Here is a 13,765-nt window from a genome sequence, read left to right on the forward strand (position 1 = left end):
TTCTCGCGCCCCCTACTGATTGTTGACAGCATCAGCTGTCATTACTACACTACTGCAAATGTTCATGTTGTAGCAACACTTATTTCAGGTAAGTTGTGCAAACAATTTTTGTTTGCTATTCATTTCTCTTCACGTTGATGCATCACTCTTCGGAGGAGATCTCTTTTTAGCACTGCACAAATTAAAGTCAGTCTTACTGGCTTCCCTTAATCATATTATGTTGAAATTTTGTTCTTTAAAGAAGGGGATCAATTTGGTTTCATGTCTTTAGCTGAAATTGGACAGGAGTTTACACTGAAATTTCCAGTAGCTGGTGTAGCACCAACAAGAAGTCAACCAATGCCAAATTCACTCATTGGCCAGTTGGAATACTCATCATGAACGTGCTATGGGGCGACATAGCTCAGGAGGTAAGAGCGATTGTCTGGCAGTCGGAGGGTTGCCGGTTCAAACCCTGCCCTGGGCATGTCGAAGTGTCCTTGAGCAAGACACCTAACCCCTAACTGCTCTGGCGAATGAGAGGCATCAATTGTAAAGCGCTTTGGATAAAAGCGCTCTATAAATGCAGTCCATTTACCATGCTAGGTTCATAAAAACCAACCTAAGTCAGGTGATTAAAAGGTAGCAAATGGAAAAGTTGGAGGAAGGAGACAAACAAAACAAGCAAATAATAGGCCACACACTTGCTGTGTTTGCCCCTCTAATTAAATAACTGTAAATAACTGGACAGTAGCACCATACCACAAAATGAACAAAGATAAAGTCTCTGTTATCACAAGAACAATTATATTTCAATTAAAATGCACTTTCATTATGGCATTCCAATAGGTATTAACAGTCTAATAATAAGGAGGTAGTGGTAGTACTGTGCTGGGAACACCATCCAAGTAGGTTAAATTAGCCCAGTTCAAGGCAGTAAAGTGTATGTAGGCAGCAATATCCTCACGAGGACCAGTCTACTAATATCCCCAGTGAACAAGATTGCAGTCTGAAATTAAAACATTGGCTTCTTGTAGGCATTCACTTTCCATTGTTTGATATATCTTTCACCAACTGATGAAGTCCTGTCTTCTTCATCACAACACATTGGTCTGTTTTTGCATTTATTATCCTTTCCTCACCTTGCCTGTGAAATGTTGGCCAATTTGTATGCAGAAGACACCAGATATGTCCTCATCCCACTGTTATGCAATGGAACCTAAGTCATATGCAGGTCCCTTTGGAGTCTCATAATGCATGCTGGGTAACATTATACTTGCATATTTTTTCCTTTAATTGATTATTAAAAGATTTATCAGTCTCCACTTTCTGAGTTGGCGGTTATTAATTTTACCAAAGAAATATTTTACTATAAGAATTGGAATATTGGTCTCATTTACATGATATTCTTTCATTCAGTTCATGCATACACAAAGCAATGCTGCTTTAGAGAAATTGCATACAGAGAAATGTTTAATTAGCATAACATAAATGTCATAACATCACATATTTTGGAACATATCTGGCTAAACATCAGTGAATTACCAGAACTTATTATAGCTATAGGATATAATTTCCTATTACCCTGTTTAATTCCACTACCACAAATTAGCCTGTAAGTATTGTGGACTGAGAAGGCAATAGTGTGGCTCATTTATTTATTATTTACACACTATGGCTCACTTGGATCCACACTCAGCTCCATATGTTTAAGGTTCAACGTTAAATTTTTCTTTGTCCTGCTTTCTTTCAAGCTTTTATTGCAGTGGTGATAAATAAATAAGAATCTAATTCTAGGTCATTGATTCCATGGTGAATCCCGGTGCTGTATAACTGTATATCCAGTGAAGTTGGTTGTCTTGACATCAGTTTCCAATGAGACCTCTGTTACAGCACAAGCTGTGGCTTAGACAGCACCGAGAGCCATATCAAAATCAGCCACAGTCATTCCTTCTTCAGTTGTTTAAAGTACAGTAGCAAACCATGCTGTATATCAGTTTATAAAAAAATAGTTAAAAAAAAAAAAGATTTCACTGCCCTAATTAACAGTTATGCTCTGTTGAATCTGAACTACAGATCAGTTACATATGTGTGTCTATTATATTTTGAATATTTAACAATGTATTTACTGTATCGAGGCTTGGGATTGGAAAATACCAGAAGTGGATAATAAAGACATGTAAAATATGGGACAAGTGTAGATAAAAAATAAACTTAAATTATGCATCTTTATAGAAAGTCAAAATGATGTATTTCTTGATGTACAAAAGTTTGCTGACTGTAACAATAAAACTTATATATGAATAGATGTATCCAGGTTTAGCTCACTCTTTAGAGGTGGTATGTTCAATAAAACAAGTATTTTTGTTTACAGAAATAAAATGGGACATTAAGAGATACTGCTTGTGTTGTTTTGAACAGAACAACCATGTAAAAAGCACGTCATCTGGTTGTTTAAATAACTTTTGCATAAGGCGTACTCCGTGCACAATAGAAGCCGGACGATGAATCGTGAATAATAATATTTTTAAAAATGAGAGGAACATTCTGATATTTTTGAATGACTATGGGTTTCGGGATTATTATTTCTTCACTAGCTTCATTGGACGAGCCATGAACGAGGTCAGTGACTTTACCTTGGGCACACCTGTCTACCGTTTCGGAGTATTCTATCCTCACTGCGCATGCTCTACTTGCTCAAGGGATAACACTGTCATGGCGGAGACTAGCAAAAGCAGGATGTGAATAGGAAGAGGTGACGCCGAGTGTGCTTTTAAACAGAAATTTAAATTGGTGAAGTGGCGCATAGACAACTTTGAGCCACCACTCGTTGTCTGGCAAGCACTGCTTAGGTGCAATCGGACTTTTGTTTCGGGCTGTCCTTGTTTTGGACTTTCCCACCTAGCTAGCTAGCGAGCTAGATACGCTGGATGGATATAGACTGTACGCTCATTTTACCTGTCAGATCACAGCAAGCTAGCTCTCTAGCTAGCTAGCTGTTACACCAGGAAGCTAGTGGCGCTGCTACGAGAGTAGCTGATATTCAAAAAAAGGAAAAGTCGCAGTTGTGTGTCTCATTTTTATCAAGGGGCAAGAAAAGACTTTATCCTTATCAGGTGTAAGATTGTTGGCTCGGTTTTGCTATATTTTGCACAACTGGCTTGCAAGCTGCCTTGGAATAACTAGCTAGCCAACTAAGATTTTTATCTTTCAACTTCAAGTTTCATAGTAGGAGGTGCACATTTAACGCAGGGCTTGGACTGAGAAGACCGAATAGTAGCTAGCTAGTTAGCTAGCTGTTTGGCTAACTCTCATGTTGGCGTTTTGGAGACTGGAAAGTGAGAGTCTAGCTACTGTACTACTGCCATCATGGTGGAATTACAGTAGCTAGTCTACTAACAAGAAGAGAAGGGTCAAGAATATCTACTTTACTTTTTTGGATTGACAGGAAAACATATCTTGTGCATTTATCAATTGGAGAATAAAATACAGGCGGGGATCGTTATTTTCCGTCAACTCTTCGGATCCACGTCCTAGCCTGTTTCACAAGTGCCTTACAGGTGTGGACGCCACCTCGTCTTTTCGGTTTGAAATGGCCAGCGAGGAGGTACCGGCTCTTGGACCAGCGGCAGGTGATGGGGTAGAGAAAGAGGACGGAACTGCGGCGTTGCCCTTGAATCCTGGAATTCCTATTCGGGGTATTCGGATGAAATTTGCCGTGCTTGGTGGTCTGGTGGAAGTTGGAGAAGTTTCCAACAGAGATATTGTGGAGACGGTGTTCAATCTGGTAAGAAGATTAACTTCATTGCTACTTTAAATAGACATTACTTTCAAGGTTGCATTGTCAACCAGCCAGTACATTTGAATGAACAAAAAAGTTTAAAGCGCGAAAACAATAAAGCTCACAAAATACATTTGTCCGTGCTAAACGACGAGTATATTATAGGATTGTGATTTCATTGCTGTATAACGTTAGCCTTTGTATAAGTGTTAACGTTAGCTGCAGCCTCAGTGCATTTCTCATTCAGCAGCTGGTCAATGACATTCAGTTTCCAAGAACAGAAAGCTAACGTTAGCAGCCATCTAACCTAGTTAGCTACCTACACAATTTAGTTAGCGCTAAATATATTTTAACACTGATCATTTTCACAGTATTAGAAATTATCTTGATGACTTAACGTCAGAAGGATTCTGATTGTACTTAATGAGGAAATCGGTTATCTGAAGAAAATGAATGCATAAATATTTTGCAGAGTACTTAATCGTTTTTACGCTTATTCGGTGCATAAGTACTCATGCATTAAAGGCGTTCGATGAAGGAATATTTCATTTGGTCGATAATGTCCTTTCAGTTGCCACAAATATCTGCTCCTTGAAAACTACGGCTGCAGCGTGCATGTTCTATTTTCTGACGCTGTCCCTAAGACGTTAAACAAAGAACTGTGCTTCACGGGTGAGAGAATGTGAAATATTCAGAGAAAACCAGAAAAGGAAAATGTCGAATACTACTCTGGTGGAGACACCTGTTGTGGTATAAAAAGATCCAGGGCTTAGTAATCACTCTGCTGTAGTAGCAATAAACGTTGATTTGTCATGTACCCAGGGAATGAAGAGTCTGCCTTGGATTAATTCGTCCGGGACTATAGCAACAAATCAGGTTGAAATTAAAGCTGTTTTATTTCACTGTTCAGGTTAAGGGAGGCGAGGCATACATGTTACAGTACTCCTGAATGTGTGGAAAGGTTTTCTTCAGTACAGGTATCTTGTTTTTGAAATAAATAAATAAAAAGTTTGCCAGCAGTCTCCAAGTTTCACATTTTTATAGGAGGATGGGGGCTTCTTTCAGTCATACAATAAAGGCGATTCTTGTGTCAGGTTTCATTTCCCCGTGGTCGTTGAAGAGCAGCCCTTATTTTGGAGGTCAGGAGTGGGGGGATTTCGGACTGTCTCTCCGAATGAATGAAGCGAAGGAGGAAGTGAAACTACACCTCGCGGTACGGGAGAGGGCACAGAATATAGATAGCAGCGCAATCTGCTGCGTCACTGCTGCCACACAATGGCCCTCAGTGACAGAGGGGAGGCATCCCAGGTGGCCGCAGCCAACCTTCCTGCGCTCCGGGATTGGAAGATGATGCCTTTCTGCTGCTACCGTAGCCGCAAATAACATTACACAGCGACACAGGCCGGCTTTAGTCTGCGCAGCGCATGTAATTTCTCTGTAATGTTGCGCGGTAGCCCCCTGTTTGGTCACTGCGTTGCAAAATGTTTGCAAAACCATAATGAATGAATGAATTGTTTATGCTACTCAGTAGCTTCTGACCGTTCACTTCTTTTTTTTTTTATTAAGTAGTGTAGGATGTACACATTGTAATTGCATTGCTCTGACTTGTATTTGAAGTTAAGAGAAGTGATTGTAAGAAAATAAATTAGTGGATATATACGATATTGTCATGATGTATCTAAAGCCATTTCTCATGTCTGCAAAGAAGTTAAGTTCATTTAAAAAGGTTCAGTGACGGCGTTTAGCGTTTCGCGCTCTTTATGGATGCCCTCCCTTCGTGCGGCACATTGCAGTGATTTATCATAGCCGTGGGTGTGCGGCTCCTCTCCAGGAGTGGCTAATTTGCAGTCGCTTGATGGATGGCTGGCATTCGTGGTGATTGGTCAAAGCCAAAATAATGTTCTTCTGCTGAGTGCCTCAGAAGAACGAGCCTCATCTGCAGAGGGGGAAGTTTGATGTGATGTGCAGGCATGGGGACAGAGCGGGGATGGAGCTCCGAACTGGGCGCGTGCCTGCGCCCTGCGATTTGTTCCCCTGCGGTCGCATCATGCCGTTTTGGCCGCAGACGCGATGGCCAAATTAGCATCTTCAACCCCCCCCTCCCCTTATGGATGGTCGCTGCCTGTCCCCATTCATTCTGGTGCTTATTAAGCGCGCAACCCCATGTCTTGTTAGCTTCCTCTCGGTAATCTGTTGGTTTAGATGGCTCTCAGGCTTCAGTTGTTAGGCATACTGGAAACGCTGGAGTTTGCGGTTAAATTCCACTTGTATTCTTCCACCAAGAAAAGGTAAATGTCAAAGCAGGTGGTTGGCATCTTCCTAGCTCTTTCATGTTTCTATATTCTGACATTAGTTTAGCTGAGAATGTGGAGCTTCACATTCTCTCATTTCTCATTCTGGGATATTGAACAAATCAAATATCTGAGTGGATACAAGTTGAGTTGACACATGGCTTTTATATTTTTGGTGAGGAAGGTGTTAAATAATTCCTCTTTGTGCTCTGTAATATTTGCATAGGCAGTTAAAGAAGCAATTTCATGTGTTGCCAATTTATCCCTTGCAGGCTCATGAATATTTTAATCTGAATCCAGTCTTTCACCCTGGTAACAGAGAAGGACAGGTGTATGTAATTCGACCCCCATGTCCTTTTCAGGTGGATTCTGAATTCTGTACCTTTGTGGCGTTAAGCAGCAATTAAACCTTATGTTTGACAGCATTATGTAGCCCATTTATTTTAGTGCCCTTATGCCATACCTGCCTGCCATAAAACTGCTCTTTAATTTCTGAAACAGAGAGCACTATAATCTAAAATGTGACCGGTGTGTCATCGATTCATTCTGCTTCTTCCTTCAAAGTGGATATCCTCCTCTCCATTTGCAGCATTACCTTACATTTGTTTCTTTTTAAATGTTTCAGGAAACCTATTTCAGATTGTGAATTTCTACTTGAATGTAATTTGTAGATCAAATAATTGGTCTGGTCTGGTACACAGTTGATAAGAAAGAAGAAAAAAAACATGAATAAACAATTTATTATTATTATGACACCACTTTGTTTGCTTACAAGTATTGTTCACAGTTAATTTGTAATGAAGCCCTTTTCAAAGTTTTTGATGGAGAGTGGACAGGCCCTTGGTAAGTTTCGCTTTATTCAGACCGGGCGAATACAGAGAGGGTAACGGATAGAGAAGGGGTGACCACTCAGCAGGCACCATGGTGGGGTGAACCCACGCCCGAGCGACTTCGGTGTCGAACCCCTGCCCGCCTGACTCCGGAGTTGACCCCCCGGCCACCCGCCCCCGGAGTCAAACCCCCACACGGACGACTCCGGACTGGACCCCCCCACCCGCCTGCACACCCACCCACACGCCCCCCCCCCCCCCACACACACAGCTCGAGGGTCAGCAGTCTGCTGACCTGCTTCACCCACTTCAGCTGTAATTAAGGTTTACACATTAGTATGAGTTCAGTGGTACCTGGAGCCTGTTACTTATTTAATGAGCTAGTGGGCATTTGTACAGTCTCTCCATATTCTGTGGAAAGGTTTTTTTCTTCTGTCCTTCGTTACTCCTTTCAGTGCCATCTTTCTTTAATAAATAGAGACGTCACCATTTTGCTCTGTTGACTTAGTGCCAGTCTTTAATTATCTTTTCATTTTTCTCTGTTCATCTCTGTAAAGCAAATATTTAACCAGCAGAGACACCGGTGGCCAGTAAGTGGGTTCTGTGATACGGCTGTCTGCAGGTCAGCGAGTCAGATGTGACTGATGGTAGATTGTAGTGCAAGATTATAGATTAATGCTTCTGGCTACGTTCCATCTGGCCCTTCTAAATTTGTTGCCGAAATGAATTCGAAAAGAGTCGGCTAATGACATGACAGAAGGAGTGGGAGGTTCGGCCTAAATTGAGATATCGCTAACATCCAAAACGACGGTTTGGCGATCAGCTTAATTATAAGTTCAGTTTATTGGCATGTTTATCTCACTACTAAACTAACAGGGAAGCCATTGTTTCTCATCTGTTGTACCTATTTAATATTTGGAAAGGATACTATCTATCTGCCGTACAACCCAAAAATAAACATAATGTGAAACTACAATTATAGAGCCCTTCAAAGGAAGATTTGTATACATGATTATACCAGTGTTTATAAAGCAGTTTGTTTGTGGTTGGCTTATGGTCTGTTATGTGACAACAATAGGCAAACTAGCCTAAATGTACATGATTAGCTCAAGGGTACTTGGAAAAAAAGTATGCTATTTTTAGTCAGCTAGTTACATGCATGTTCCTCCAGTGACTGCATCTTGTTAAAATGTCAACAAAGGGCGTTTATTTTTGTGCTGCGTCTTCCTGCTTTGCAGAAAACAGTGAACTAACGCCACAAAAGTCTGGATCAGTTTTTTTCAGACTGGTGCTGGGGGCGCACCATTTATGCTAATTGTCATTGCAGCGGAGTTCTTCATTGATTTGGCCTGATTGAGTGGTTAATTGAATACCAATCTGTATTATACAACTTGTGCTGTGAGTTTTCTGTTACAGAAGGACTGTTGTTTGCTCTAACTGACAAATACAAATAAAGGGGCTTCTGTAAAATGTTTCTCTTAATTTGAACCCTTAATACAGACCACCATTCATGTTTGATTAAAAGCAATTGATTTGGTGTTTTGTGAGACTGAGAAAGCAATTAAGCAACTGATTATATGTAAAAGAGATAGTTGCGCATATGAAAAAAAATTGTTTGCGAATCATTAGTTTACAAAACAACCCAAGTGATTTCCTAGCTAGCTATGAGCATAGCCTGCTCGTGAAACAAAAACCATATATATTTTCATATATTATATATACAAAGCTTGCATTTTTAAAACATTATTTTATGTAATGGGGCTGGTCCAATTAATTGATTTTTTTTTCCCTTTTTGTGAAACTTGACTTCTGTTTTGTTCTCCTGTGTTTACCATCTGGCTGTGATTTCAAAACATGGTTTGTTTTCTCTCACTTGGTGATTTTTGGACAACAGGGGCTACCATCATTGACCTGCCACAACGTCACTTGATGCATTTTTGTTCGGACACACTGTGTGAAAATCTTGGTTGTTATGGGTCTTAACTGTCACAGACAAGGCTTCTGGCCTGGAAGCAGCGTGACATTAAGTTAGGCTGCTGGAATTCCCGGCTGACACAAAATGTTCTCATAATGTTGCCAAAATGTTTAATCAATGTTATAACATTGTGAGAACGTTTTGTGTTAGCTGGAAAGGCTTTGCTCCGGTTTTACCCCAGAATGCAGTCCTTTGTGTTTACATTGTCACCACCACTATTTACGTTAGCTGTTGTAAGTCCACGCATAAACAAACACCTCACATGGCTTTGTGCCAATGCATCTTTTGTTTGTGCGTTCTGTGGGGTAAAAATAAGTCATTTGCTTTCTTGAAAACACACCAGAATGAGAGTAAACGTTTAGCTTGGTGTATCTTTAGAGAAGGAAACATCTCTGCTACCCAGCAATGTGTTTGGCAGTAGATCTGTTGTTGGGAAAACAAAGGAAACGAGATACTATAACATTTCAATTCACATATATAAATAAATTGTCTGAAAAGAGATGAGTTCTGTCCAAGTCGTTTATGAATATGTTGGTATAGCAGTCATCAGACTTGGGCTGTGTACTGTTGATGCAGTGCTGGAACAAAGTTAGAATCTGTGTGAAACGAGAGGCAGGAATGTCTTATCTTTCAGGGCGAGGAGAAAACAAGAAAGGCCTTGTCTTTTACAGAATGCCCGGAGCACAGACATGCTATGTACTCACTGTAGCCTGTCATGAGATGGAAAACAAACCACCTTCAGCAAAACCGAATCGGGAACAGAAATGCAAGGACGGAGAGCCGCCAGAGTTTGAGCCTTACCGCGAGGTCGGTTTGAGTGCGTAACCTCACAACACTCTAGTTATCTTTCACATTGCCAGTGTTTCCCTAATGGAAGGTTGGTAGCACAAATAAAAGCACTCAGCCGTCAAGGAAACATCGATCATTTGAAAAACGGGCTCGATTCATCATGGACGCCCTCCCCTTTGAGGATTTATAGTTCTGATGTCAAAGCGACACTCTGTTTTCTTATATTTGCACTGCCTCGTCCTACGCACGGACCAACATTAGCATTTGATGATAAAGTGGCTTATAGGATTCTGCAGATGTATTTTTGCACCAATCGCCTATATTTCCGTTATAGGCCTTCACGTTCAATGTCTTTTGATGAAGGATAAATCCAGACACCGTGGTGTCTGTTTTCTGCTTAGCTTTTATGCCGAAGCTTTATTTAGCTAGCGTCAGATCAGATAATACCCTCGCAGAGCCGTGCTGCTGACGGACATGTGTCCAGCACCGGAGGGCCGAGTGTCCTTCGCCAGAGCGGCGATTTTCAAGAGCGCCGCGCGCCCACAATCCGGTCGAGCGCGGGTCGAGGTTCACGTTCGCGGCTGCTCTTCACTTTAGCTGTGGCGTGGCTACAGAACGGGAGGCGTCGCGGATCGCAGCCAAGGACCGAGGAGGGGGGGAAAAGTAGGCCGGCGTTCTCAGAGGCTTTTGACCGTTAACACTCCATCATTATCTTTACCAGTTGCACAGTGAACGTAACCCCGATGAAAGGCGAAGTGATGGAGGGGTTTTTAAGTGCTTCTGGGCTGAAGAGGTTTTGGGCACCCGGGGGGGGGGGGGGGGGGGGGGGGGGGTCTCTCGAAACAAATCGACTCGACTTGCGAAGGAGTCTGGAAGTCAGAGACCCGATTCGCTTGAAAATTATTCGCCGCTGTCTGAAGTCCACCTGCCTTCGGAGCAGTGCTTTTAGATGCGCTTTAGAATTCGTGCTGGCATTATGAAGAGAATTAGACAGTCCATATTGGTTCAGGCTTTGCTGTTTAAAAACACACCAAAGCAAACAATGCAGCTTCTGTTCATTATTCTGCATATATTAACTGTAACTCATTTAAATGATACAGTATACACGCTGAACAATGAACAGAAGTGTCCTTTCTCATCGCATTTAAATATTGTTAATGTCAGGAGAGCGGGAAGATTTCCCTGTGAAGTAAAAAGGGCTCTCTCAGTGAGCCTTGCATTAAATCCCCCATAAAGCCTGCCTCACGGGGGACCAATTTGTGCCGCCGAAGAACGATTCGGCGGGACCGTTTCTTTTAACTTCCGCTCGCTTCGGCTTCGTTTAATGAATTCGACGTCCCCGCCGCCCGTTCGCTGGAGGAGTAATTGCGCGCCCTCGCGCTCGGGTTCTGCTGACTTCTGCAGAGCTAACAATGTGCATCGGTGGGATCGCGCTCCACCCAGAGCCTCCCTCTGGAGACCGGGCGACGCTCAGAGCTCCGCCGCGAAGTCGTTCTCGGCCGTGGCGCCTGCAATTGGCTCGGGCCCTGTCCGTGTGACCATGTGACAGCTATGTTCTCCAGACATATGAGCGTGGTGGTGTTTTTGTTTTTTTCTGCTGTTACCAGAATACCAGAATCATGTGCTGTTGGGTTATGTGGCGAGGGCAGCTTCATTAAAGTAATGTAGAAAGAAGGTTTGTGTGAAAGCCAGTTAAAGAAGCCGCATAAATTAAGGTCCTTATGTGTTACCGTATATTGGACTGGCCTGGAATATGAAGGGCAACTTACATAGGCTGTGTATCCTTGAATAGGCCTATGTAATTCAAATTCTGTTTCTTTGTAATGAAAATGCGTCCTAATGTATTGCAGGAGTCAGAAATTTTAGATGAGGAAATGTCCGCACGGGCATACGCAGCATTAGCAGAAGCCTGAATTAAAAGCAAGAAAGGGCGCTAAACGCGTGCATTAGCATGCAGCCTCGCGTCTCACCCTTCCGCGTTAGCCACGCGGCGCGCTGCAGCCCCGTTCCGCGGCTCTGAATTCTGAGTGTGGCACGCGGAGGCGAGCCGACGCCTCGTAGGCTAGGCCCGTCAGAGGAGAGCGGGCCGGTTTGGCAGTGTCCGAGCGGGTCGTCGCTCTCCAGCGGACGCGGGGTCAGGAGGCGCGGGGGCGAAACGAGAACAGAATGTCGAACCGTCAATGATACTTCAGCTTGCTTTTGCTGATTTTTTCTAATTGAAACTGTCACCTGAAATGTCAACCCGCTGGTGTCTGGGTTTCATGTAATAGTTGGCTCCAGACTGAAATGCCACGTTTGAAATGGCAGAGATGAATCACATCATGCAGGATGTGATCAGTGCCACTGCTATAGATGTTTCTTCTGTAGACATCAAACCACAAGGGATTTTCCACGCGCAGTAGTTCCTTCACACTTTGTCTATAAAAAATGGTACCCTTTCAGAAGAAGAAGAGATACTCCTTTAAATTATAGACTTAAGGACAGCTGTCCGCCTATCAATCAATTTACTGCATCATACAAAGTGGCAAAGAGTTTGTATGACGTGGGAATGAGCTAAGATTATCACACCTGCTAGTAAATTGGCTTTTATTGATATTTTTTAACATTCATTTATTTGTCTGTGGGATATCGGACTGCTTTCAGGCCTGCAATATTTTTGTGCAAAATCAATTTTTGTATGAAAAATGCAGGACGAAATGTACAATTATTTTTAGTATCTATTAAAAATGTGTTTATTAAAAAACAATGCAGCAATGAGAAGCAGATTTACAAATGACAATTTTTTCCATATTTCTTCGCACCTTGCAGTTATTGCTAAATAAAATCTAGTTAATGTAGTTCTGTATTAAGTTCCTGTAGCCTGTAAAAATGACTGTCTGGAACTTAAAAGCTGTAAAGTTATAAACTTGCTTAAAATTACCGTTGTGGGTAAAAGTAGGTCATGCATTAAAGTAAACTGTTCCATACTGGCACCTACATTCAATCTATGTTATTTGCTAAGCAGAAGCCCTTGTTGTTTGCTAAAATCTGAAACATCATGCCTTTATTACACTGAGCATGAACTGAGGCAATAAAGGTTAAGTTCCTTACTGTGCTTGACCCTCAGCATGGCCTCATCCTGCTACCATTGCAAAGGTTAGTCAAAGTGCTGTCTGAACATCTCAGGCGACGGTTCTCTGACATCTGTTAGTTGTTTTAACTGAAAGACACACATGCCACTTTCCCCCAGAACATGCTCATTTCCACTTCAGCATCCCTTGTGAAGAACTTCAGACCTTGAGTATCTGCCACCTTGTCAGTGCCCTGACCCGAGGTCCACAATGACATAAAGGAATTCTCAGATATTGTTGGGGAAGGGGAGGGGTGCAGTGTCTCAGAAATTCGCTTTCAATACTGCCAGATTGAATGTGTTGTTTGTGTCAGAGTTGCCAGTAAGTGGGCTCTTCAGAAGCCACTGAATTAAAACCAGCGGCACTGACTGGTCAGACTGCTTTTTAATGACCCTTGGAGACGCGCCCTGTGGTTAGATGAAACACAATTTGAGCGTTAGCGGACACGTTCATCAGCGCTGTGTTTGGTGTGGAGATATGGGAGCTTGTGTTGAGAAGGGAAAAATCACCGTGAAGCATGGAGGAGGGGTCTGTTTTGGTTTGGGCTGAACTTACATCTTGAGGTCCTTGTGCCCTGGTCCAAATCAATGGGAGGATTGAGTGCATTTTTGGCTAAAAGCCTAGTCTCTAAATTACCAATCTTCTTTTGTCAAAAAAAGAAAAAGTATTTTGGCATGACAAGGACACAACAAAGCATGCATCAAATTCCGCAGGGAAACCATTAAGGGAGGAAGAATTCCCTGGACTAAACCGTATCTCGAAGGACATTTGTATATTTAATGCAGGAAAGCTTTGTGCATGTGGGAAGGAAGAAATTTGAAGGAGGAAAAAATAATTTTAGCGGGAGGAACAGTACAAAGACTCTCCTGAGAACTGTATGTACCTCACGTGGAATTGCTTTCTCCATCTCGTCAGAATCGGAAAAGCGGGTACAAAACACTGACTGCTGGATGTGAATCGATTCCATCATTGCGCTTTCTAAAGAAGCACGTTTTTTGTGAAACATATTC

At 42.3% G+C, this 13,765-nt stretch overlaps 1 protein-coding gene and 1 long non-coding RNA gene across 51 annotated transcripts in view; both read left to right on the forward strand.

The window, feature by feature from the left end:
• The first annotated feature begins 2,665 nt into the window (after positions 1-2,665).
• Positions 2,666-13,765, forward strand: part of LOC135259824 (lipopolysaccharide-responsive and beige-like anchor protein) — a 207,272-nt gene continuing 196,172 nt past the window's right edge. For all 50 annotated transcript variants that reach the window (XR_010331386.1, XM_064344595.1, XM_064344597.1 and 47 more), the window contains exon 1: positions 2,666-3,766. Coding sequence is in view for 49 of the 50 variants with exons in the window: in XM_064344595.1 (XP_064200665.1) it covers positions 3,572-3,766 (195 nt within the window). In the remaining variant the exon portion in view is untranslated. The remainder of the gene's footprint in view (positions 3,767-13,765) is intronic.
• LOC135259829 (uncharacterized) lies at positions 3,773-9,357 on the forward strand. The gene is made up of 2 exons (XR_010331389.1): positions 3,773-4,737; positions 4,855-9,357. It is a non-coding gene; the product is annotated as an uncharacterized LOC135259829 (long non-coding RNA).

Source organism: Anguilla rostrata, chromosome 7 (assembly GCF_018555375.3).
Source record: "Anguilla rostrata isolate EN2019 chromosome 7, ASM1855537v3, whole genome shotgun sequence".
NCBI classification, from domain to species: domain Eukaryota; kingdom Metazoa; phylum Chordata; class Actinopteri; order Anguilliformes; family Anguillidae; genus Anguilla; species Anguilla rostrata.